Source organism: Protopterus annectens, chromosome 2.part1 (assembly GCF_019279795.1).
Source record: "Protopterus annectens isolate FY-2018-M chromosome 2.part1, PAN1.0, whole genome shotgun sequence".
NCBI lineage: Eukaryota > Metazoa > Chordata > Ceratodontiformes > Protopteridae > Protopterus > Protopterus annectens.
In genome coordinates, this window is record NC_056729.1 from 140,602,525 (window position 1) to 140,630,208 (window position 27,684).

The following is a 27,684-nucleotide window of genomic DNA, read 5'->3' on the forward strand; positions in this document are numbered from 1 at the left end:
GTCCACCCAGAAACTATTTCCCAAGGGCCTAAAGGTGTTAAAGCTTCTGTGGTTAAAAATCCTGTTCCCACTGATAAAGAGGCAAGGGCTTTGGATAGGTGGGGAAAGAAAGTGTATACTTCTTCCACTCTAGCCATGAGAGCATTGAATTGTCAGTTTCACATGCTAAAATATCAGAATTACCTCCTTTCACAATTGAAATCTAAGGTGGATGCTTTGGCAGGAGGTATTGAGTGTAAAGAGTTGCTGGATTTGGTTCATGTGTCTGAACAAGTGGGTAAGCATTCTTTGCAATGTGGTTTTGATGCTGTACAGGCCTCCTCGGTGGTGCGCTACTAGTTCTGTTCTTCGCAGGCATGCCTGGTTGAAGGATCAGAATTTAGCTGAGCATGTTAAGGCAAGGATTTTGGATGCTCCTTTACAGTCTGATGTGTTGTTTGGATCGCCTGTGGAAGCAGTTTTAAAGAAAATGGAAGACAAAGCTAAGTCTATGCAAACTGTTAAAGATTTTTGCAGGTGCAGCCACCAAATTTAGTAGAAATTGACATATCCTGCTTATGATTCCCAGTCTAGGAGTAGGTCTAGACGCAGTAGGGGCAGGCTCAAGGTTCTTTTAGGCCTAGAACAGGAGTTCGCCTGCTCAGACTTCTGGTGAGGGCAGGGGTCAGTCCTTTCGTAGCAGACCCAATGACCTGTCTTTTCAGCTGCCAGTAGATTCCCCTGGCAGCTCCTTTGGGAGGAAGACTGTCTCTTTTCAAAGAAAATTGGGATTTAATTACTCAGGACAAATGGGTGTTGGATATCATTCACCACGGTTACAGATTTTATTTCCATACAATGCCCCTTTCAAAGGCATGCCAGACGCTCCTCCACAAAGAAAAGAGGCTCACAAGCAAGTTTCTCAATTACTCCAGATAGGGGCCATTCAGCCAGTCCCTGTATCAGAATGGGGCTGTTCCTAGTACCAAAGAAGGGGAACACGTGGAGACCAATTTTGGATTTATCTCTCCTCAACACTTTTCTGGACATTCCCAAGTTCAAGATGTTGACGTTACAACAACTTTTACCTCTGCTGGGCAAAGATCACTGGATGGTAACTCTAGATTCATGTGCCTATCAGGCTAAGTTGCAGGAAGTATCTGCGGTTTCGAGCTGGAAATTCTCATTATCAGTTCTCTGCATTGCCCTTTGGCTTATCTACTGCACCCAGAGTATTCACAAAGGTTCTGGCTCCAGTGATAGCTTACTTCAGGCTTCAAGGAATTCAAATCTATCCTTACTTGGACGACTGCCTGATTCTGGCTCAAGAAAAGGAAGACCTTGTACAGCATCTGGAACATGTTATAGCAGTGCTAAGATGCCTAGGGTATTCTGTGAACAAATAAAGTCCAGTCTAGTACCCTCTCAAGACATGTGCTTTCTGGGTGTGAGACTGAATACAGCAGCCCAGATGGCCTTTAACCCCGGACAAACAACAGAGTCTATCACTTTACTTCCATCAACTATCTCATCAGTCCGTGCTGACTGCAAGGACAGTCCTTCAAGCATTAGGGTTCATGGCATCTTGTATTCTGGTGCTTCCCAATGCCAAACTGCATATGAGGAAGCTACAATGGTATCTCAAAATGTATGGACACAGCACTGCCAGGATTTGGACACTGTCATTCAAATAATACCTTGCCTTCAAAAAGAATTTTTGTGGTGGGCTCAGGAATGTCACCTAAACAAGGACTGTGACCCGCCAGAGGCGAGTCAGATTTTAACGACAGATGCCTCGGACATTGCTTGGGAGCTCATCTAAATGGAAAGTGGATACAAGACAAGTGGCCTGCCAGACTACTGCATCTACATATCAACATGAAGGAGATGTTAGCAGTCCAGTTTGCATTAATGGCTTTCAAGGAGTTACTTCTTCCAGGGCAGGTGTTGATTCTAACAGACAACACAACTGTCATGTGGTACATCAACAAGCAAGGGGAACACATTCTTATCCTCTATGCAGGCAAGCAATGATTTTATGGGAGAGTGCGCTAACGCTGCAACTAACTCTTCAGGCAAGGTTTCTGCCAGGAGCACAGAACTCCTTAGCAGATGTGTTAAGCAGACAAATCATGGATCCCCACGAGTGGAAACTGGATCTTCATGTATTTCAAAATTGACAGTGTCATGGGGAACTCCAGACATAGATCTGTTCGCTTCTCCACTAAACCACCAGCTGCCACAGTATTGCACAAAGGGGTTTCATCACACAGCTTGGAAAGTGGATGCTCTGTCTTTCAGTTGGAAAACCTTCATGTGTATGCCTTTCCTCCTCTACCTCTTCTTCCAAAGGTACTATTAAAGGTCAGACAAGACAGGCCAAGGATGATTTTGATAGCTCCAGATTGGCCTCGCAACACTGGTACCCACTACTACGGAGTCTGGTAAGGAAGCCTCCATGGCCTTTGCCTCTGATTCCTCATCTATTGTCTCAGCAGGATGGTCATCTGCTCAATGTCAAGCTTCACTCTCTTCATCTAACAGCCTGGCATATTCTGTGTTGAAACACAGCAGGTCTCAACTTCCTCAACAAGTTTTAAATGTGATTATGGAAGCTAGAAGACCTAGTACAAGGAAAGTGTACGCAGAAAATGGAAGAGATTTTTATTTTGGAGTACAGCAAAGAATTTGCAGGTTTCTGAGCCTAATTTGAGTGCGGCTCTTCAATACCTTACTGAGTTATTGGACAAAGGTTTGTCCTTCTCTTCTATTAAGATTCATGCTGCAGCGATTTCAGCTCACTATGATTGTGACCCACCATTGTTTTCGCATCCTTTGTTCAAGCAGTTTCTTAGAGGGCAAAGAATATAAGACCCCAATAGAGCTCCTACTCCTGCTTGGGATCTCAATTTTGTGTTGGAAAACTTACTCTATATCTTTTGAGGCTACTGCTGAATTGAAATACTTGTCATGGAAGACTGCTTTTCTGTTGGCTATTACTTCTGCAAGAAGGGTGTCTGAGTTGCAGGCCCTTATGGCAGTAGAGCCATTTTGATTTTCCATAAGGATAGGGTATCATTACGCACTAATCCTTCCTTTATGCCTAAGGTAGTTTCTAGTGCGGCTTTAAACCAGCCTATTCATCTGCCTACTTTTTATGCAGACCCCAAGATAAAGGGGAAAAGATTTTGCACACTTTAGATGTACACAGGCAATTGCGTTATTATTTAAGCAGGACTAAGGATTTTAGGCAGTCTCAGCAGTTGTTTGTTTCTTTTGCTTTGAGTTCAGGGCAAGCCTGTGTCAAAACAAACTATTTTAGGTGGATTGGCTTTTGCATTGCATTTTGTTATTCCCATCATGGCAAGGAGGTTCCAGCTGGGATTAGGCCTCATTCCACTAGGGCTGCTGCCACTACCACAGCATTTCTAAGGGGGGTGGCAACTAAGGATATTTTGGAAGCAGCTACTTGGAGTTCAGTGCATACTTTCTCTAAGCATTATCACCTTCCTATCTACTCTAAGTCTAGGGCTGGTTTTGCCACAGCTGTTTTGCAAGGCATGTTGTCAGCTCCTGCTTCTTTATGATTTGCCAGCCTCCTTACCTCTGCTTTGGGATTCTACCCAATAGTAAGGACTGCAGCAATGGGGAACGAAGAACATAGTACAGTTTTGTACCTACCATAAATGTAGATGTTCGAGGATCCCATTGCTGGAGTCCAATTTACCTCCCTCCTTCCCCTCTGTGTTAGGGTGGTAGGTGAGGTTTCATGCTTATCTTTTTTGTATATGTTCTTGTATATCTTGTACATATTTTTGGTGCAGGTATTTTGGGCCTTGTCTTTTTAGGATCTTCTGACATCTGGGGCAAGAAAAGACTGAGGATATGATGCCGGTCATGCGCATTAGTACCCTGACGTACTGACGTCAGTCTAATGCGCCCTGACCGACGTCAGCCTTATACTCTGGTATTCGGGCCGACTGGATGCGGACTATACCCAATAGTAAGGACTGCAGCAATGGGATCCTCGAACATCTACATTTATGGTAGGTACAAAACTGTACTTTTTCCCAATTAATGGCAGGGTAGTTGAAATCACTCAGTATTAGGGTGTTTGGTTGTATCTTAATATTTTCCAGTATGTTTAGAAAGGTGTAGTGAGAATTTTGGGGCATGGTTGGGGATCTGTAGCAAGCTACAATTTGGATTGCAGTCTTAACTAGTGTTAGTTGCACCTGGAGAATTTCAGATGCATTGTGTTGGGCAACTAGCCTGGAGTTGTGAATATCCTTGGTGAATATGGACACTCCTCCACCTTTAGTGTTTTGGTCCTGGTTTTGTGGCCGAAAAGTGTGGGAAGAATTGTAGCCTGGTATTGCAGGGGTGCTCTCTGGAGCCTTGAACCAGGTCTCAGTTACTGCACAGATATCGATGTTCTCCATTTTTAGGAATGCCTCGAGAGAGAGTGCATTTTGAGGTTTAGACTTCTAGCATTGAGTAGCATTACCTTCAGATTTTGCCTGCTTCTATCTGTTACGGTGGTGGTTTTATCCTTTGAACCTTGCCTAAAAAAGGCACTATAGGGGTGGCAAAAGCTTTAGCCAGTAACCTGAATCCCAGGGGTGACAGGTGCAGACCATCTCTGGCAAAGCATCGTGGATGTCTTCCCAGGCAGACAAATACTTGATCCCCTTTGAATGACACCAGAAGCTTAGCCAATTGTTGAAGTCAATCATTTTGTCCTTGTACTGTGGTATCATTCTGGGCGAAGGGTCATACCTGCCTGGGTCACATGATCCAAGAGCTCTTCCATATCTCTTTTCATGTAGTCCAGGGAGGTACGTCTCAAGTCATTCACTCCAGCATGGACAATGACAGAGTCGTATTTGTACTTGTTGTGGAGTGACTTGAGTGCATGCGTTATGTGGCGGATCCTGGCACCCGACAGGCAGCTGACTGTAATTTTCTCCTTGTTCAGTCTGGTGAGTGGGACATCAGTGTGCCTAACTATAGAGTCACCTTTGACTAAAGTGTTGGGTCTTAGCAAAGCTGCAGAACACCAAATTCTTTCCTAGGGAAAGAATTTGGTTGGCCAGTTCTGTGGCTTCGCTATTTTCAGCGCTGTGGTGGAAATTTACGAGTCGGGTTCAGGTAAGTGTGCGATTGTGTGGTTGTTAGGATTAGGGCATGGGTTAGGTGAGTTAGGGTTAGGGCTCGGGTTAGGTGAGTTAGTATTAGGGCACGGGTTAGGTGAATTAGGGTTAGGGGCGGGTTAAGTGAGTTAGGGTTAGGGCGCGGGTTAGGTGAGTGTGCGATAGTGATGCACCTTAGGGTTTGGGTTAAGGTTAGTGCATAGATAGTTGTGTATGTAAGGTTTAGTGTAGGTTTGTAAGGTTTTTGTTGTGCTTGTGTTGTGTGTGTGTGTTTTTCAGAAAAGGTATTTGTTATGTTTTGTTGATTGTCGGGATTGTGGTTTGTCAGGCATGTGAAGTTCCGTGCTTTTAAACTGTCGGTCATCTCAGTTGTCCATCCTCCGGTCACGGTGTTCTCGTCGTCAGTGTTTTGTGTGTCAGTGTTTTAAAGTACACTCATATATGTATAGATATATATATATATATCTCTCTATATATATCTATATATATATATATATATATATATATATATATATATATGTATATATGGGTCTAGGACACATGCTCGACTAGCATATGTCTGAATCACAAAGCATCAAACACACATACATGAAAGCACTTAACATCGAAAAGCGCTTCTTGTGTATGTGTAGTTAAAAAAAAAAATCTATGTTTCTCCAGGGGGGCTCCCCCCTACTTTATTATTCTCACTCCGAGATCGCACTACAGTGGGGAAAAGGGAATTGTCCCTTACCCACACTGTAGTCCAACCTACGAAACAGGTACACATACATGGAAGTGCTTGTCGATGTTAAGCACTTTTGTGTATGTGTTTTCGATGTTTTGTGATTCGGACATATGCTAGTCGAGCATGTGTTTGGATCCCATAAATATATATATATATATATATATATATATATATATATATATTTTTTTATCATTGCTGAAATTTCTACTACTATCTTGCTTTGATTTGTATTCTTATCTTGTTCACGTCTTGTTTTCTGTACCTCTTAATTATCTATTATTGCACTACTACTTTTTAAATTGTCTTGCAATTAATTATTAACTATGTTAAATTTGTTTTTTTGTTTATAAATATCTGGAGCTTTTCTCCTTGTGTCTCCACTGAAAATGGGCCTCGGGCTCAGTTGGACCAACCCAGTTAACAAATGTCAAATAAATAAAAAATAAGTAAATAACTGCTCTCTTGTACATTTAATCTAATGAATATATGTTCAAACTCTGTTTTATGCTTATTAATAATCAATCAATGCAATTATAATCTATTGTTTTCACATTACTCAGTTGATTATTTAGTTCACTCAATTTTATTTTATTTTTTCACTTTCTTAATTATCAGCTTTAATATTGCCATTAAACAATAATCATTCTGAATAACAGAATAATAGCTGAACAGCTAGTTAAAATGTTAACATAATCAAAAGGAAGAATGTACAACGTAGATGACTAACATTATTATCTCAATATATTGGTAACTATAGATCCTACAAAATAATTACTTTTAGATTATCATAAACACATTCTTTTACAGATAATAGATAAAGGCAGCACACGATTTAGCTCTTAAAGACGGGATGATACTAAATGTATACAATATTGTCAATTAGTATAATATACAAAAAGAAATGTAGATAGTTTTAGATGTAGATAATGCTATAAACTAATCTAACTACAAGGCGCTATCACATTAATAATGAACAACAGATCTGCTAGCAACAGGTTTAAAAATAATTATTAGTAAAACCAAACTGAGTGTAAAAAATGCCTCTATAATTAAAAATAGTAATTGGAGTGCATTATTTAGGACGGATTGGAACTGAGTTGCTTGTCCTCTTCACCTAATAATACATGTTGTGCATGTATTTATACAATATATTTGATAATTATTCAGCATGTTTAAGGTTGAGTAAGGACTATCCAATTCACTGGTGTCACATGACGTGATTTCGTTTATAGGGAAAGGGGGAAAGAGGAGGTGGGAGGGAGGGGAGTAAACAGTATAAGAAAAGGAATGAAAGGATGAAAATATTCTCTACTTTATGATTATATACTACCATATCATAGAATTTTGCATTTAATAGTTGTATTATTGATTTTATATATATATATATATATATATATATATATATTTATATATATATATATATATATATATATATATATATATTTATATCAATATTAACAAAGTCTCCACTAGATAAATTATTTACTGCAGAGTTCAGTCAGATAAGTTCTTTATTGTTATGTCTTTATGTAATAGTATGGCTAGGTAATGATGGATAGTCCGATAGTTTTTTTTATCTATTGAACTAGGAGTTTTGATAATTCCATGTTTAAAGCTACTATGTTCTACTTACAACATAACTTATTATTTTTTTCCTACTTTTTTCTGATTTTGCCTGAGTTGTTAGTTCTTATGCTCCAAAATTTTGATATGCAATATGTCACTTACTGTGTTTCACTGTCTTTGTTCTTCCCCACTTTTAGGGGGAGGGAGAAAGAAGAAAAGAAGAGATAAATAGGAAAGCTAAGAAGTAATCATTCTTCATATAGATGGATTTAATCTTTAAATATTAATTACAGGCAGGGAAAAAATCAAACTAAATGCAATATCTAAACATTAATAAAGCACAAGTGTTTTTTCTTCAAGAATGACATATTAAACAGACAGAAAAAGACATTTAGAATCCTGATAACTATATATTTCTTACTCAGACTTCTTTTAAAACCAAGAGCAGAGGCGTCACAGTACGTTGAAAGAAAATATAAATATCCCACACATTATCAGTAAATATTAAGATCAAGATGGTCTTCTTACTCTTATAGTTTTAAAGTTTAACAAGAGATGATTGGACTTTGGTTAACCTCAACTAGTTTCCTGGTGTGGGACAAAATTCTTGCCAGCAATCATTTAGATTTTATTCTTAGCAACTATAAATGTAATCTAATTATAGGTGGTGATTTTAATTATATATTGGAGCACTTAAAATGGGTTGAGTTTCTTAACTTACATGATACATTTAATATGAAAGACTCTAGCTCTCTACTCTTTCTTCATCAGTATTGTAAATATGGTACTCAGAGAAGAATAAAGTCCTGGTTTCCCAACACTTATTTTCTAGGATTTCAAATTTTACATCATTCCTTGTTCTATATCTGATCATGATGCCCTTATTTTTTAAATTCAGACTAATTTTAAAGGATTCTATTTTTAACCAGAATACTGGCATATATAACTAAACTTAGAGTTTAAACCCTGGTTAACGTCCGAATTACATTACTTTTTGGAATCTAATAATTCTTCTGATAGTAACATAGTCATGATTAGGGATGTACTAAAGGCTTATATTTATGATAAAATTTTAACTTGGTAGAAAAAATATTCAGGACTATAAAATATTCAATCCTAACTCTTAGTGGCTAAATTTAAGTTCTCTAGAAATAATAAATCTAATATAAAAGAAATAGAAACACCAAATAAATATACTTTGAAATTTTATCTCATAAATCAAATTTGGCTTTAAAGATATTAAAAATTAATTCCTGTTCTTTGTCACACAAACATATGCATCATTTGTCAGTAAGAGTTCAAATGTAACCAAAAATTAATATTTTGAAGATGACATGAGGGAACTAAAAAGAACACCTCTGATATTGGTGATATTCTTGATGCTTTTAAATTTCTCTATACACTCCAAAATAGTGACTCTAATTCTGATGTCAAGACTTAAATATTAAATCTTGATTATTTTAATATTAAGAAAATACCAACATAACTAAAAGTTAAATTACATACATTTCTTATCAAGACATTATACATAAAAACAAAATAAAAAAAATAAATAAAACCCAGTAAAGCTCCAGACGTGGATGGAATAATATTATAAATCTTTAAACTTTTTCCTCCTTCTCTCACATAATTTTTTTTCATAAAACATTAATTGAAGTTCAATCTCAAGAAAAGATTCCTCCATCCTGGAAATATTCATTAATTGCTCCTATATTAAAAAGAAAATAAAAATCCACAACTTTGCTCCTCTTCTCTCTTCTAAGTAATGATTATAAGATTTTCATGTCCATTATTACTGACAGAGTAAAATAACCCATTGCTTATACATTAAATCTGATCCGACAAGTTTCATACATCAAAGGCAAACTCATGATAATATCCAGCATATATTAACTGTTATAGATTTTTTGAATAGAAGGAACAAAGAAGCTCTCGTAATTATCCTAGACATCGAAAAAGTTTTTGACTTTAAATTGGAAATACTTGTTCAGTATTTTAAAACTATTTGATTTTCCTCTATTTTATTTATCCCAGAAAAAAAACATTTTATTAATAAACAAATATTACAAATTCCCTAATAAAAATAGGGTAACACTATTTCATCTTATCAGGCCATGGGATCATGGAGGAGTCCATTTTCCAGATATTGATACTTTTAAAGCTTCAATTTTTAAAATTATTTTAAACTGGGTGGATTCAAGTTTTAATTCTAATTGGAAAACTTTACACTTAACACTCCTTAAAAATAATGATAACATATAGGTAATAACATTCTAACTAATCCAGATAAGTTTCTTCTGGCATTATCTTTGGAATTTCATTCAATTTATTATTTCTCCTGCCTCTAATTCTAGATATATAAGTTGTATACTTAAGACTTTTAAAAATACAATTCTTACTAGCACAGATGTTAAAATCTGGTTTGAATCTAGAATTATTTTAGCATTACCAGGATTTTTTGATAAAATACATAGTAATATATTTACTGTTTGGGAACCTGAGAATTTTGTGTGATGGCAACATTGCCTTAAATATCTGAAAGTCAAAGATACTCAGGAACTTATTATAGAGTTTGATTTAAACTCTCAAGATTGGTTTTTACTACAAAGTGTAAAAATACAATCACAAGAACTGTGCTTATCTCTCACTCATTCACACTTTAAAGAAACTCCTAAACTAACATTTTTCTATGAAACTATAATAGAAATAAATTTTAAAATTTAATTTCAAAATTATACATTTTTTTTAAAAATACAAACTAAATCTAAATGAACCATATTACAGTGGGGTCATATCTCTTGTTTTAACTACTGAGAACAAATCACAAAATTTATCTTCTGTTAAATATACATATTGGTCTCAATATTGGCACATATTTACATGGAAATATTTATATAGGACATTTTTAACACCAAATAAAATAGTTAAAATTAGTAAAAAAACAATAATATACACTGTTGGAGATGTATTCATGAATGTAACACTGATTGGTTACATGTTTTCTTTATCTGTCCTTCTTTAAGTCAGTTTTGATGTAATTTAGATGATTTTCTGAAAGCTCTAATCTCTGACATATTTTCGTTATCTAAATCTCTAATTCTGTTTAATGTAGATGATGGTCATGTTTTGAAAAATGATAAACTTTTCTTGTTATAGACAATTCTTGCAGTAGCAAGGGAAATCATTACAAGGAAACAAAGAAACAGCCTTCAAAGAGACCAATGGTAAAGAACACAGGATTAAATTATTTATTTTTATTTATTTTATGTTTGTTGACCGGGTTTGTCCAACTGGAATACAAATGCCCATTTTCAGCAGACGTCCGAGGAGAAAAGCTCCAACAGAAAATAGAAATTTTACATATTAAATACATATAGAAATACATTCATCAGTACCACAGATTACTGCATTACAGTGCCACACATTACATTCATCAGTACCACACATTATTGCATTACAGTGTCATACATTAAACTGTGGCAAGTGAAATACAAATAAATACATTCATCAGAGGGATACATTCATAATTACATATTATATACATAATAGTGCAATAGTTGCATAGCTGATCATCCTAAACTATTTATTAATAATCCTTGAATGAAAGTGATATTTCTTATTGACATTTATCAGCTGAATCTTGCCTCTGATGGTTAAAGAAAACAATATTTTTTTGGAGCTTGAATATTATCATTAGTGATTTTAGTTCTTTGTATATATTATATATAGTATGAATATTTCTTTTGTTTGTATTTTATACTTTTATCATTATTTTTATAATACCTAAATATTTATTATTTCTTTCTAGAAAAAAAAAAAAAAACAATAAATCTTCTTTGGGAAAAAAAAAAGAATAGAACTTTACTTGACAAAAGAAATTTCACCAGGCATGTGCTGGTTATCTAAAAAAAGTACTAAGTATCAAAAGGTAAAAATGCAAATGCTTCATAAACACGTCTGACCAGTTTCTAACCAAAACTGATGAAACTGTTTAACAAATTAAAACTGTATAGAAATCCCTGAAAGGAATTTAGATGGAGCTCTCAAAGAATTCAAACAATCATTATGAGCTGTAAAAACACAGGAAGAAAAGGAATAGCTGAAAACGCCAATACCAGTGTTCATTTTGAATATATTTGAGTGAGGCATATACAGATTCATGTCAGATGCAAAAGCAACATCAGCTTGACCTACACCATAGGTACTACTAGAAAATCAGATTAATTACAGGACAAATGAATGCCACAGAGCCCATTTGTACATAGCTTATTAAATAAATCACAGATATGGACTTCCAGTCCTGATCCTTCATAGTGCTACGTAGAATGTGTTCTTTGAGTGACTATGAGTCCTGGATTATACAGTACTCTAAATATTTCCCCTAGACATAATCTGAAGTATCTCTCATCAGGAATAGGACTGGAAGTGAAGGGAAAATGGCATGTCATGAGACTGTTTATTTAGACTGATGAAATACAGAAATTATCTTAAAAGTAGAGATTATGGTTGGGGGTCATCTGTTCTAGTGACTCCATGGCTAGTTTTCAGGCATTCCTCGGTAACTTGTAAGGTATCTAATGTGGAAATTTAAGGATTCAAAAAGACATGAGCCACAAAGACCTGAGGCATTGTATTTTTGTTGATTCAAAGCAAGCCTGTCTAATCCTCAAACTATTATTTCCCAGAGTTTGACCTTTGGGAGGAATACCTTTGACACAGTTGGCTCAGATATTTTTTCTATAAACTGGATTATTTTAATTGGTTATGGTAAGACTTCCCTTTCTTGCTTATTTTCCTAGCTTCCCTTAATGATTCTCATACAGCAGTGATCTTGTCATTCAAATTTTTACTGTTGCCATGAGTATATTCACAAAACTGCATTCTTTTTTTATAAGTGTGTGTGTGTGTGTGTGTGTGTGTGTGTGTGTGTGTGTGTGTGTGTGTGTGTGTGTGTGTGTGTGTGTGTGTGTGTCTGTGAGAGGAAGATCATGTAAAGTCTTATTACCATTCAGGTGAGTATACTGCACTGTTTAGTTAATAGGTTATAATTATTTTTGCACATAAGTCTTATTACCATTGTTACTTTTGTGCAACAATATGTTCAACATTAACAAATGCTTGTTTTGTAGGCTGGCATGGGTAAATTAATTTTTCAGTATATCATAATGACATGTTATTTTAGTCACAGTACTAAATCTTGCAACTTTTGTTATTGATTCAACACTTATTGATTTTGTAATTTAGGTTGGTTCATGGATCTGTAAAGCACAAGCTGCAATGGGATAGTCCTCCAGAATCATTTCCATTTGATCCACTTGTCATTACTCTTGCTGAGGTAATTGAAACTATTATAATTGTGCTTGTTTTCTTTTTATATTTAATGTTATAATTACTAACATTACTTATTTTTACTTACTGCATCAAAGTAATGCTGTTTGTATCTGCATGTATAAACACACACACACACACACACACACACACACACCCAATACGGATTGAATCGTAACTGCAGGTCAACGTCAGTCTCTTGTCAAACTTCAAATTTCAAATAAAAATTAAACAAACCACAAGCAAGACTGTAGCTGGAAAAGGAATGAGATCACTCACACCAACGTTAAAGTACTTTCATTCCTTTAATTACTACACATAAATTCATCAGATTCAAACATCATATGAACTCCAACAATAAATAAGAAAACTCATCCAGTGAAATTAAAAACACAATTAATCAAGCTTAACAAATCAACTACCATAATAAACCAATGTATGTAGTTCTTATGATGTTTGAATCTGATGAAGTTCTATGTAGTGATTAAAGGAACAAAACAAGCAGAAACCTCGCAGTGTGAAGGGTGTGAAGTTCACTCTTTGAAATATGTTATGTACCTATAAAATCAAACTGTAAAATATGTACTACAAAATAATAAAGTAATAGGTAGTCCACAGTTGAGTTAAAAATGCAATATTCTTTATTGAAACACACAAACAAGAGATCCTAGTTGAATATAGTACAAAGCATTAAAGACATTTATTATTTCTATATAATCCGGTTATTTGGAGCAAGGGAGTGGTTACAGAGGGTGGTTCCGTTAAGACCAGTAAAAGCATTAAACTCATTCCTTTAACCAAGTCCCCTTTCTCCCTTAACACCATAGTGTAAACTGAGACTGTGCTACCTTAGAACTGAATCTAAAAAGCTAGAGACAAGTTAAACTATATAAGAAAAGTTTATTAAGGTTAACCTTCTAATCCAAACGTTATTAATTAAGAAATCAACTCACTAAAAAAGTGGCTAAATTAACTAACAAAAAGATCTACCACTAGACATCTATCAGAATAAATACTATTAACTTATAAACTAAAACACTTTTAACAAAGATCACTTTCATACCAAATAAATACTTCATTAGGTCTGTGTAAAAAACATGTATTAATGAACATTTGTATAAATCTACAAGTGAACACCTAAATAGGCTGAAAACCATAGCTATAATTGCTAAGGTGGAAATACAGTGAAAAAATGTTAAAAATAAAGCATTAAGGCCATGGGGATCTGTTCAAATGTGGCATCTAACTAAGAAAGCTCTTAGTTTAAATGAGTAAAAGTATCAGAAAACAGCACCAGTGTCAGTTATTTTCATTGTAAAATGTTTACAATGTGTGATATTTGTTTATAACTATATTAGCATGTATTCTCAGCATTAATCAGTCCCATATCAGACTTTTAATAGTGTTTTAAACAGTGGGGCAGTTTTCTGAGTTCTAGTATGCTTTTTATGGAGCAATAATAATTAAGCCCCATTTTTCTAAGAGTTCAGTTTCAGCTGCCACAGTAGCTTACATTTTTCCAAAATATTAGGGATATCTCCTTCCAGTTCCAAACTGTCCACATGATCAATAATTTGAAATTTAAAGCCAGCGTGTCTTTTGTAAAGCTGCAGGTGCTGAACCAGTGCATTATTCTTGCACTTAGCTCTAATTTTGGAAAGATGGCCAGCAGTCCTTTTTTAAGTCTGTTGAGCATTTTCCTGAAGCCTCAGTGTTGCAGACTCATGTGTTCATTAGCAGTAACACAACTGCATTGGAATACTTTAAATCAATGCACAATACTGCAGCTGTCTTCAGAACAGACTATAAGCCATATTTATCTAGCAAAAAGGTAGAAAAGAAGAGGTAAAAAGGTTATGAAGCTGAGGAAATGGACCATAAATTATTTCAATCAGATGTCTTCCTATATGGGATATATTACAAGCCAAGATGATGAAGGTTATTTGTCTTTAGATTTCCCCCAGGCAAAGATTTTTTTTTTTATCAAATGTTCTTTTGTTTATTCTACCTTATTCATTTGTTAGCTGGCTAAATGCACTAGGTGCAAATATCTTTTCAGGGACAACCTGGAAATGCTGTGTGTTTAAGTGACCTAGTCAAAGTCAGGTAAAAGAATATTTAGGGAATCAAATCCTGGCCAATAGGATGAAGCTCATTAGTAACTTATAAACTTAATTTTCTTTGCTAAATTGTCACGAAAGGGCAAATTCATGATGCTGTAACATTTTAAGTGGTTCATGTAAAGATTGTGTCCGGGATATTTTTGATAATGTTTGGCATGAACCAGACACCATGACATAAACTCCCAATAAGACTGGTAGTTTTTAGGGTCTATATCACATCGTCGAACTTGTATAAGTTCGAACAATGTAATATCGAACCCAAAAGTCTGAAACCGCACAATAATGAATACACAGAACAGTGATTTTTTTTCCCCAGGGAAAAACAGTCGCTGTTCCCTAACCAAAAAAAAAAAATATAAACCTTAAACTAAAACTAAAGTGGGGAGCTTCTCCCCCCACACTCCCCTACTTAAATATACAAACTCCGAGATCGCACCAAAGTGGAGAAAATAGCAAAGCCCTGAAAATGATCCACCGATTTTTTTCCCTGGGAAAAAAATCGATGTGCCGTGGCTTTGCTATTTTTGTGTTTCGGACTTTTGGGTTCAATATTATATAGTTCGAACTTATACAAGTTTGATGATGTCATATAGACCCTAGTTTTTAGACAGTAGTTTAGGAGCATAATTATTGGTTTAGAAAGCCATTGACATGAAGGTAAAACAACTAGGTAATTTCTCTTTTCCTTTCTGGAATTTGTCAGGTTCCCTCTAAAAGCTCTTGGCTTTGCCTGTCCTACAAGATCTGTACCATCATGGAAGCATAGAATTAATTTCTCTTATGCAGGGGTTTTACATAAGATTATTCCTTTTTCCAATAAACGTGGGCACATGGAGACCCATTTTGAACATATCAACCTTCAACAAATTTTTAACAATTCCAAAATTCAAAATTTTATTACATTATTTGCTTATGATCCATCCTCAAGCCTTCCTGTTTACCTTGGATCTGAAGGATGCCTGTATTCAAATTCCTATTCATCCAGCTCACAGAAAATACCTCTGTCTTGCTCTTTGTTTTTTTTTTCTACAGCCACATGGGTATTCACAAAATATCAAGCCCTTGTGATAGCTCTTTACAAGCTACAGGGTATCCACATATACCCTTGTATGGATGACTGTCTAATCTAGGATACTTCAAAAGACAACTTATACCGGGTCTTAAACTCTTTATGGATCTGTTTTCATCTTAGGTTTCACAATAAACATAAAGAAGTCCATTCTACAGCCTTCACAGACTGAGATGCCAACTGAACACTGTTAGCATGATGGCTTTCCTTCCTCAGAACAAAATAGAGTTTCTGATTTCTTATTTCCATTTTTTCTACCCATGTGATATATGAGCTCAGCAAAAACAATATTGATAACCCTGTGGTAGGAACATTTCTTCAACAAGCCAGATGATACCATTTGCCAGACTCATGTGAGGAAGATCGAATGGTACCTCAAGTCAATTTTGCACAACCCTGCCAACCTCTGATCTTCCCAGTTCCTCTCTTGTTTTCCTGAAGAAGGAATTTTGGTGGCTGGACTAGATATTACTTATCCCATTAGTTTTCTTTCTGTTTCCCTCTCATTGTCATTAAGTTCTACAGATGCTTCAGACCTAGATTGGGAAGCCTGTTCAATGGACATAAAATTCCAAGGAGTATGAATAAAGGCAGGACAAGCACAAACATATAAATATCAGGGAAATTAAAAGCCCCAGTAATAGCTGATGTTCTTCGTCTCACATTGCTGCAGTCATAACCTGTGGGTAGTCCGCTGTCCTCGGTCGGCCCGAATACCAAAGGGTTAGGCTGGCGTCGGTCACGGCGCCCGGAGCTGACGTCAGTACGTAGTAGTACTTAAGCGCATGACCGACGCCATATTCTCAGTCTTTCTTGCCACGTGGTCCGAAGCAGAAGCAGCGTTTGCAAGTGCCGTTCGCCGTTCTGAAATTTTCAGTTTTCGAGTTTCAGACTGAAGACCAAGTTGGGCTAAGTACCCCGTTGGGGAAAATTTTTGTCTTTTCTTGCCTCAGTTAATCCGGATGTCAGAAAAAGTTAATAATTGTATTTCTTGTGGGAAACAGATACCTCATAGGGACTATCATTCTCTCTGTATTCCTTGCTTAGGGCCTGAGCACGACGTAGTCGGGTGTCGCTTTTGCGCTAGATTTAATAAGCGCACCATTAAACGCAGATTAGATTGTGCTAGGCTTGTTTTCGGTAAGCGGTGTAACTACAACATGCCGTCGGATCCTCCGACGCCCGCTACCGCTAAAAAGCGAAAAGATAAATCTTTAAGGTCTAAACCGGAGGAGTTGTCCGTTACGGACGCCGGTTCTATGGAATCTACGGTTGAATCTGTGGATCCAGCCGAGGTCTCGGCTGAATCCCAGGGGGAACCTTTACTTTTACAGGAGTTGGCCTCTCAGGAGTTCGGTCAGGCCGAGGGTGCCTCTCAAGTTTCTGTGGTTCCATCCTTACAAAAGGTTATTAGGCCTTCTATTTCAGTCACTAAAGGCCCTGCTAAGGCTAGACCGGGTGTTTCTGGTACGGGACACAGCTCTGGTTCTTCGGGTTCTGTTCCTAAAAAACATATGTTGAAAATGGCAGAGGATTTGATTACTTTGATCAGGGGTTCTATGCCCCCTCCAGAGAAGAGGCCTAGGGTGGAGGCAGATTTAGAGGGAATGGAACATTCCTCAGATTACTCTCTGAGTCCTCAGCTGAAGATATTCAGGATTTTCCTCCCTATTCTGATTCGGATGCAGAGGATTCCTGTCCTTCTGCTTCACCTCCAGAGGATTTTTCCTTTTCTGAAACCTTGCATTCCATGAGGGAGCATTTCAAGTGGGAAGGTCAGGATTTTTCAGATTCTCGTAAGAGGCTTAGAGAATTTTTGTTTTTGCCACAGCATAGACCTTTGGCTATTCCCCCTGTTTTAGATGTTGTTCAGGATGTTTTTTCTGAAGCTTCCCTTAATCCTGATTCTTTACCCCCTGCCCCTGTCAAGCCAGACAGGTATTACAGAGTTCCAGAGGCACATAAATATTTGTACAAGAGCCCTAGAGCTGATCCGAAACTATTATTCAAGGGCCTAAGGGTGTCAGGGCTTCTGTGGTTAAGAATCCAGTACCTTTGGATAAAGATTCTAGAGCGTTGGATAGGTGGGGTAAAAAAGTGTACACCTCTTCCACGTTAGCTATGAGGGCTTTAAATTGCCAATTCCATATGCTGAAGTATCAGAACTTTCTGTTAGGTCAATTGAAAGCTAAGGTAGATGCTTTAGCTGAGGGTATAGAGTGTAAGGAATTGCAGGACTTGGTTCATGCTTCAGATCAAGTTGGTAAACATTCCTTGCAGTGTGGCTTCGATGCCCTTCAGGCTTCTTCCAGGGTGGCTGCTACTGGTTCAGTTATTCGTAGACATGCCTGGCTTAAGGATCAAAATTTGTCAGAGCATGTTAAAGCTCGGATTTTGGATGATCCCCTTCAATCTGAAGTTCTTTTTGGTTCCCCTGTGGAGTCAGTTTTGAAAAAGATGGAAGACAAAGCTAAGTCTATGCAGACAGTTAAGGAATTTTTGCAAGTGCAGCCCCCTAAGTTTAGCAGGAATTGGCCTGCAAGAGGATGGTCTTACCCTTCTTCGGATTTTCAGTCTAAGGGCAGGTCTCGACGTGGTAGGGGCAGGGCTCACGCTCAGGGTTCTTTCAGACCTAGGACTTGGAGTTCTCCTGCACAATCTTCTGGTGAGGGCAGGGGTCAGCCTTTTCGTAAACAGACCCAATGACCTGTATCTTCAGCTGCCGGACCCTTCTCTTCTGGCAGCTCCTCTAGGAGGAAAGTTGGCACTTTTCAAACAAAATTGGCATTTGGTCACCCAGGACAAATGGGTGTTGGACATAATAAATCAAGGCTACAAGTTTTATTTTCACACTTTTCCCCCTTTCAAAGGCATGCCAGATGTACCTCCTCAGCAAAGGATGGAGGCTCAGGATCAAATTTCTTTGCTTTTACAGATGGGGGCAATCCAGGTGGTACCTTCGTCAGAAGAAGGCCTAGGGTTTTATTCTCGTCTATTCCTAGTGCCAAAGAAAGGAAACACTTGGAGGCCTATTCTGGATTTGTCCATTCTCAATACATACCTAGACATTCCAAAGTTCAAGATGTTAACATTACAACAACTTCTGCCTCTGCTAGGAAAAGAGCACTGGATGGTAACTCTGGATCTCAAAGAAGCCTATCTTCACATTCCTATCAGGCCCAGCTGCAGGAGATTCCTGCGTTTTCGGGCTGGTACTTCTCATTATCAGTTCTCTGCATTGCCCTTTGGTTTATCTACTGCACCCAGGGTGTTCACAAAGGTTCTGGCTCCTGTAATAGCTTACTTAAGACTGAGGGGAATACAAATTTATCCTTATCTGGACGACTGCTTGATTTTTGCTCAAGACAAAGACAAGTTACTTCAACAGCTACAGTATGTGATGGCAGTTTTAAGGTGCCTAGGGTATTCTGTGAACGAAACAAAGTCCAGTCTAGTACCCTCTCAGGACATGTGCTTTCTGGGTGTGAGACTGAATACAGCCTCTCAGATGGCTTTTCTGACCCCGGACAAACAAAGAACTCTTCACCTCTACTTCCAGCAATTATCAGTACGGTCCAGGCTGACTGCAAGGACAGTCCTTCAAGCCTTGGGGTTCATGGCATCTTGCATTCTGGTACTTCCCAATGCCAAACTGCATATGAGGAAGCTACAATGGTATCTCAAAAGTGTATGGACTCAACACTGCCACGATTTGGACACTGTCATTCCGATAATACCGTGCATCCAGAAGGAATTCTTGTGGTGGGCACAGGAATGTCACCTAAACAAGGGACTCTCTGTGACCCGACCAGAGGCGAGTCAGATCTTAACGACGGATGCCTCAGACCTGGCTTGGGGAGCACACTTCAATGGGAAATGGATTCAAGACACGTGGCCTCCCAAATTACAGCATTTGCATATCAACATGAAGGAGATGTTAGCAGTCCAGTTTGCCCTGATGGCTTTCAAGGGCCTACTTCAACCAGGACAGGTGTTGATTCAAACAGACAACACTACAGTCATGTGGTGCATCAACAAGCAGGGGGGGACCCATTCTTACCCTCTTTGCAGACAAGCTATGATATTGTGGGAGACTGCTCTGGGGTTGCACATCACTCTTCAAGCACGGTTTCTGCCAGGAGCACAGAACTCCCTAGCAGATGTATTGAGCAGACAAATTGTGGATCCCCACGAGTGGAAATTGGATCCTCAGGTATTTCAACAGTTGACAGTGGCTTGGGGAACTCCAGACATAGATCTGTTCGCTTCTCCTCTAAATTTCCAACTACCAAAATTTTGCACAAGGATGTTTCACCCAAAAGCTTGGAAAGTGGATGCTCTATCTTTCAGTTGGAACAACCTTCACATCTATGCTTTTCCTCCTCTGCCTCTCCTTACCAAGGTACTCTTGAAAGTCAGGAGGGACAAGCCTTGCATGATTTTAATAGCACCAGATTGGCCACGTCAGCACTGGTATCCTCTGCTGAGGAGTTTAATTCAGGAGCCTCCTTGGCCTTTACCACAGCTTCCTCATTTGTTGTCCCAGTCAAGCAGTCATTTGCTCAATGTCAGGGTGCAGTCCCTGCATCTAACGGCCTGGCGTATTCTGTTTTAGAGCCTGTGGGTTCTCAGCTTCCCAGCAGGTTTTGGATGTCATTTTGGAAGCTAGGCGGCCTAGCACTAGAAAAGTTTATGCTAATAAATGGAAGAGATTTTTTCTTTGGAGCACAACAAAGGATTTTGATGTCTCGGTACCTAATTTGAGTTGTACACTGCAGTACCTTACTGAATTGCTGGACAAGGGTTTGTCGTTTTCCTCTGTGAAGGTTCATGCTGCAGCCATTTCTGCTCACTATGATTGTGACCCTCCTTTATTTTCTCACCCTTTGTTTAAGCAATTTCTTAGAGGGACAAAAAATATAAGACCCCCACGTAGAGCTCCTACTCCTTCCTGGGATCTCAATTTTGTGTTGGAGAAGCTTACTTTGCCTCCTTTTGAACCTGCAGCTACGTCTGAATTGAAGTTTTTGTCTTGGAAGACTGCCTTTTTGTTGGCCATTACTTCTGCCAGAAGGGTATCTGAATTGCAGGCTCTCATGGCAGTTGAACCCTTTCTAATATTCCATAAGGATAGAGTTTCTTTGCGTACTAACCCTACTTTCATGCCAAAAGTGATTTCTAATGTGGCCTTGAACCAGTCTATCCATTTGCCTACCTTTTATGCTGATCCCCAAAATAAGGGGGAAAACAAATCTTGCATTCTTTGGATATACACAGGCAGTTACGTTATTATTTGAGCAGAACTAAGGAGTTCAGACAGACTCAACAGTTATTTGTTACTTTTGCTTTGGGTTCACAAGGGAAAGCTGTTTCAAAGCAGACTATTTCAAAGTGGATTGGTAATTGCATTGCTTTTTGTTATTCTCATCATGGGAAGAATGTTCCTGCTGGGATTAGACCTCATTCCACTAGGGCTACGGCCACTTCTACTGCTTTTTTGAGGGGTGTAGCTACTAAGGACATTTTGGAAGCAGCTACTTGGAGTTCAGTTCATACTTTTACTAAGCATTATCATCTCCCTCTTTTCTCCAAGTCCAGGGCTGGGTTTGCCACTGCAGTCTTACAGGGCATGTTAGCAGCCCCTAATGCCTTTTAGTTTGCCAGCCTCCCTTTTCCTTTGCTTTGGGATTCTACCCACAGGTTATGACTGCAGCAATGTGAGACGAAGAACATAGTACAGTTTTGTACCTACCATAAATGTAGATGTTCGAGGATCCACATTGCTGCAGTCCTATTTTCCCTCCCTCCTTCCCCGCTTTGGTTTGGGGTTGTGGTTGTTGTTATTATTACTTGGGGATACTTGTTATTTCTCTCCTTTATGGCTCTGGCCTTTTCTTTTTAAGGCCTTCTGACATCTGGGGCAAGAAAGACTGAGAATATGGCGTCAGTCATGTGCTTAAGTACTACTACGTACTGACGTCAGCTCCGGGCGCCATGACCGACGCCAGCCTAACCCTTTGGTATTCGGGCCGACTGAGGACAGCGGACTACCCACAGGTTATGACTGCAGCAATGTGGATCCTCGAACATCTACATTTATGGTAGGTACAAAACTGTACTTTCTACCTCTTCACCATTCCTGGTTTCCTGAAACCCTTTGAGTTCTGACAGTACCACAGTCATTTGACATATCCACAATCAGTTTGTATCCAAGCTGAGGTTAACTTGGATTATATGAGCAGATCTAAGGCAGTTCCTCATGAACTGAGGCTGCAAGATGACGCAGTGGTGCAGCAGTAGCATTGTCGCCTCACAGCAAGAGGTTCTCCAGTTCGATTCTCAGCTGGGGTGCCTTCTCTGCGGAGTCTGCATGTCCTCTCTGCATTTGTGTGGGTTTCCTCCAGTGCTCCGGTTTCCTCCTATGTTACAAAGACATGCATCTGGAGTGTTTCTCCCCGGGCCTCTGCTGCGAATTGGCTTTGTTCCAAGTTGGACTTTCACGGTTAACAAATGTTAAATAAATAAAATAAATAAATAAGATCTTCCTGCAGTTTGCCCATCAGTGGGGATCTCCTTAGATAGACCTGTTTACCATCACTCTGAACCGGCAGCACAGACTGTTCTGTTCCAGGATCCCATGCACAGAAGCATGTTAAATGGACACCATGTCAATCACTTGGAAAGGGAAGTTTCATTGTGGTTTTCTCCCTTTTCCCAAATTCTGAAAGTACTTCTGTAAATCAAGACGGGCAATACAAAGATTCTGTAAGCGATGCCTCTTTGGCATCAACAACATTGGTTCCACTTTTTTAATCTACCCAAGAGCAATCACCACACGTTTCCCCACAAAATGGACTTACTGATACAACTAAACGGTTTTCTTGTTTATACAGACTAAGCTTTTAGTACCATTCAGGTACTTTTGTTCAGAGGATGTACTATAGGTATTACAGGAGGCTAAAAAATCTTACATTTCTAAATGGAAAAGATTTTCAACTTGCTGTCAAAAAAAGGACTGGACCTTTATAAATTGGGTATTTCTGTTATCATTGCATACTTGTGTGGGCTGCTCAACTCTTGACTTGCATACTCTTCTCCCAAAGTATATTTGTTGGCCCCTTCTGCCTGTTTACTTATAGATCCCCCTCTTTCTTCACATTTCATGGTCTAGCAATTTCTAAAAGGTTTCCTTCACATTCATCCACAAAGAAAATCTATTCCCCTTCTTGGGACCTGAACTACATATTGGAAAAGTTCTCTCTTTCTCGCTCTCTCTCCATTTGAACCTGCTTCCTCTGTGTCTTTGAAATGTTGTTCATGGAAAACGGTCATTGATGGCTTTGACTTCAGCTAAAAGAATCTTAGAGTAACAAGCTGTTACAGCTTCTCCTTTTTTTCTAATTTTTTCACTGGAGCAGGGTTTCTCTTAGGGATAACATTTACCTTATACCCAAAGTTGTAAATTAAATGACTTTAAATTAATTCATCTCTTTACTTAAATTTTTCCTAATCCTCAAAACAAGGGAGAGAGTGTCCTTCATGTGTTAGATGTTGACATGTAGCTTAGATTCTGTATGGACAAAACTAAGCCCTCCAGGAAATAAGGTCAGCTATTTCATAGGTCCTTACTAGGCTATTGATCTGTGAGGATTTTAAGAAGCCTAACATTACATTCCCATGGTAATTTTTAGCCATTATGTTTTGTGTACAAAGAACCCAGATATGAGCAGAACAAAATGTTTGTTGGGGCATTTGCATGTCACTCCTATCCAGAAGAGACAAGGGTGCTAAACCAGGGGTAAAATTTTGGTTACTCATCCATTCATTCAAATTTAATTTGAACAGAATAAGAATAGTACTTTGCTTAATGTGGAGTGGAAAACGGTTCCATAGAAGTACAGTTCTGTGTGATACATACTTAGATCTCAGACATGTTCTGTTTATGTTGCAGAAGAGATTGAGATCCCTTGAGTGGGTGTTTATGCCACCATTGGACTTGAGAATGTGTAATAGATCTGATAAGGCTGCATAAGCAAGGCAGAAGTCTCTCATTAGCCTGTATGATACCGAGAAGAGGGATAAGGCTTTGAAATGATCTGCTTAGTTTTTGTGAATTAGGCCCTTAATTTTCTTAATGAGGAGGCATCACGGTCATTCAAGTACATACTAAAAGGGGCATTTTATTCAATGATAGACCTCATTAGTGTGAAGTATAGTGAAATGATTATATCCCTAGGTAAGGATGCTGTACCTTTAGATATAAGCCGTGGAATGAAAAAGGACCTCCTTACAATACTAGATATTTGAAGATCAAGAACAGTTCGTTGTTGACATAGGTTCTCTGATCCCTGACTATGGGATCAATCTTCAGGTCTATATTATAAAGTTGACCGCTTACTTCATCAAATACCTAAACGTTGACCCATCGTCATCGAACCACATAAACACCAAATGTTCTAAACCGCAAAATTTAAAAAGTCGAACTCTCATACTTGTCCCACCCCACCACCCGCTACATACTACCTACACAAACAAACTAAATAAACCACATGCATACACTAACCAAAACCCTACTTCTAACCCTAAACTAAACCCTACTTCTAACTCTACACTAAATCTTACATATACCACCATGTATGCACTTAACTTAACCTGCACCCTAACCCTAAGGTCCGTAACTATCGCACACTTACCTTAAAAAGCTAAACCCAAACAAACTAAATAATCCACACACGTGCACTTAACAAAACCCTACACTAAATCTAACATACATTGCCATCTATGCACTTACCTTAACCCGCACCCTAACCCTAAGGTCCGTAACTATCGCACATTTACCTTACGGAGATATACCGCAGAAGGCCAAGCATGACGATTCGACGTTTCCGCTTTCGCTCTTCTGGATGATCGATGTTGTCGCAGTTCGATGAAGACGGGTCGACGTTTAGGCATTCGACTAAGTAAGCGGTCGACTTTCTAATATAGACCCCAATTTTCATGGGTGTTTTGCAATGTGATAATTGCAAGAGGAGCTATGCTTTCTGAAGGATGCAGTTATACACTTTTTGGCATTTAGTTTTAGTCCGTGGTTTTGATGCCAGGTATTTGGGACAGGCTGTCTTAGAGGATCATGTTGTACTCGGGGTAGTTTATGATGGTACCAAGTTTGCAGTCATCTGCAGATATGAGCAGTCACAAAACATTAACATTAGCTTTGACCTCCAAGAAGTAAATGTCAAAGAGGAGTGCTTGTGCTATGGTAATGTGAAACATAAACAAAAAGGAGAAAAAAACACAGGAGCACTGATCGGCAGAGTAAAATAATCCACATAAACGAAAGAACTGGAACTTGTTAAGGATGTCAAAGGTGGCAGCAAGAGATGTATAAGTAAGCACTTTGAAACTAGAGAGTTGTGGTGAGAAATTTTGATCCTTTAGTAACTGTCAGAAGTACATTCTAGAGAGATGTTCTTTAAAATCAAGAAGAGAGAAGAAGGTAGTGGTCACCAATACATTTGATAAGATTGCAATATTTCTACTTTTTTGCTCTGTGTCTGAAGATAATGTCTAAGAGAGGGTTGGTAGGATTATAGTTATTGGCCTAGTAGGCATTTTGCCTGGTTGAGACATACTATATAAAGGATTGCACCGAGATATTTTTGTTAATAATGATTATTTCATTTCAAGTTACACTTTCTTAAGAGAACAAGCTCCTTTCCAACATAGGATATGAAATAGACTACAAAAATTATTTTCAGGAAAGAAATATGTGCAAGACCTGTATGTATTTTAGTAATATACCATGTTGGTGTTGAGTAACTAGCCTGGGTAACATATGTTATATTTTACTAATTATAATCAGTGAAGCAGGGTAGTTTTCTTTTATTTTCTTGAAGTAAGTGTCCTCTACAAAATCAGAATTTTAAAAAATGTGAATATTACATTTAATATAATGAGAAAGAGGATATGCTGGTTTATACTGTGTTTTTGGTGAGTGCAAGCATATCAGTCTTGTATATATGTATCAATGCCTCTGACAAATCAGTCTTATTAACAGTATTAGTGTTAATGTGTGCTTTTTATAGCTAAGTATGGTAATTTGGATACTTGTCAATTGTTAGCAAGCTGGTAGAGATGTCACTTTTAATTGTCGTTTTGGCCCACATCCCTGTGAAGTTTGATTTGGTGCATCTCTTCTTCCTATTCTTTGGTTTCCTATGACACTAGAGAGGAAAGAGTTGGCCACTTCTTCATTAGATCATCTGCTAAGGGATCAAGCTCTGGTTTCCCATGCTTAAATTTGCAGAGACAGTTTTTGTATCTCCTAGATGGTGGCCCTAACTCTAAGGATTGCTTAGTCTTTTGGAGTTGGTGCCCCAAATGAGTATCGCAAGGGAAATGAAATTACTTGAACTTGACATGTTTTGCTTGTTCATGGCTAACTATGTCAATGATGGCTGGTTGCCTTAGAGTTTTTTCAACAAAAAGCCACGGAGTTCCTGTTTGAAGTTATTCTAAAAATGTTTCTAAGATAATAAAATACATTTTAATACATTTTTGTAGAATTAATCATTTGAAATCCAGGTGCCCAGCTCTGTAAAAAGGAACATTGTAGAAATATTCACTTTTCCTTGAGACTGTGTGATATAAGAGTTTATTTATGAGAGGGTGGTGGTAGACAGGGTGCTTGCTCCCCTGCAAAAATTGCTTGCAGTTAGTGTATGTTTTTGTGTGAAATAATGCACATTGATATTTTGGACTGAGAATGAGTATAATTAGACATGAGGGAAAGATCCTGAGAAAATAGAGGTGAGGTGCAAGGGATTTACCGATTGAGAATGCTAAATTGACAAGGAGGAAAGTGGCACTTTTGGTGCAAAATGGGAGCAGGGTGGAGGGAGAGACTATCAGCATTGTAAATGCCAGCTCAGGAGGAGTCAGTGCTAGGAAAACCAGGGCTTGGGTCAGTATATCTAAAATGGTATTGCCAAACAGGCAGATACTAAACTGTGAATGGCAGGAAGGTTGATGTTTTAAAAAATCAGCTCTGAAAAAGCTGTTGCCAAATACTTTGATGCTGGTGAAGTGCTTATTGGGGCTCGTTTCTGTGTGTCAGTGAAAGCTGATGTCATAGAAGTCAACACTGTAGAATCAAAACCTGAGATAGATTGACCAGCACTGTGAAAATTGATAATGGCATCAGAGCCAGCTGCAGCTGTGCTGTAATTACTAAAGAAGCATTGGTATGGAAGAAGAAAGGAAGCTCATGGCCAACTGAAACCATGGTGGCAGATGTTGAGGTCCCTGAATGTGTTGCATAAAGCCACCATTGTGTAATAGCTAAATGGCCATAATCTATCTGAACAAAGGCAAGACACTTCCCTTTATGAAACTTGGGTAATAGAATTTTCAGAAGGAAGAAGGAGGTAGATGATTGTATGTTCACAGGTAAGTACTAGGCTAAGTGCCCTTGAGGACCATTTAAAGCCTAACCAATTTCCCCTTTTGTGTTCAAATTATCCTATCCCATTTGGTTACAGATTGACCTTATCCATCTCATGATCAGTATGTATATATTACCCCTAAAGAGAAAAACTGGGATCCTACCATAGATAATTTGTGGGGACCCATGCATGGGATAAAGCACCTAGGAGATGCCTCAGTCCATTAGTAGTACAGGGGAAAGTTCTGGGATAAATTTTCTGATTCCCATCCATAGATCTAAGTTGTGCTTGAATA

At 38.2% G+C, this 27,684-nt stretch overlaps 1 protein-coding gene across 3 annotated transcripts in view; it reads left to right on the top strand.

Moving 5' to 3' along the window:
* The window catches only part of PACRGL (parkin coregulated like), a 592,831-nt gene that overhangs the window by 168,009 nt on the left and 397,138 nt on the right, over positions 1-27,684 (top strand). For all 3 annotated transcript variants that reach the window (XM_044062079.1, XM_044062078.1, XM_044062080.1), the window contains exon 4: positions 12,670-12,760. In XM_044062079.1, coding sequence (XP_043918014.1) covers positions 12,670-12,760 — 91 coding nt within the window. The remainder of the gene's footprint in view (positions 1-12,669; positions 12,761-27,684) is intronic.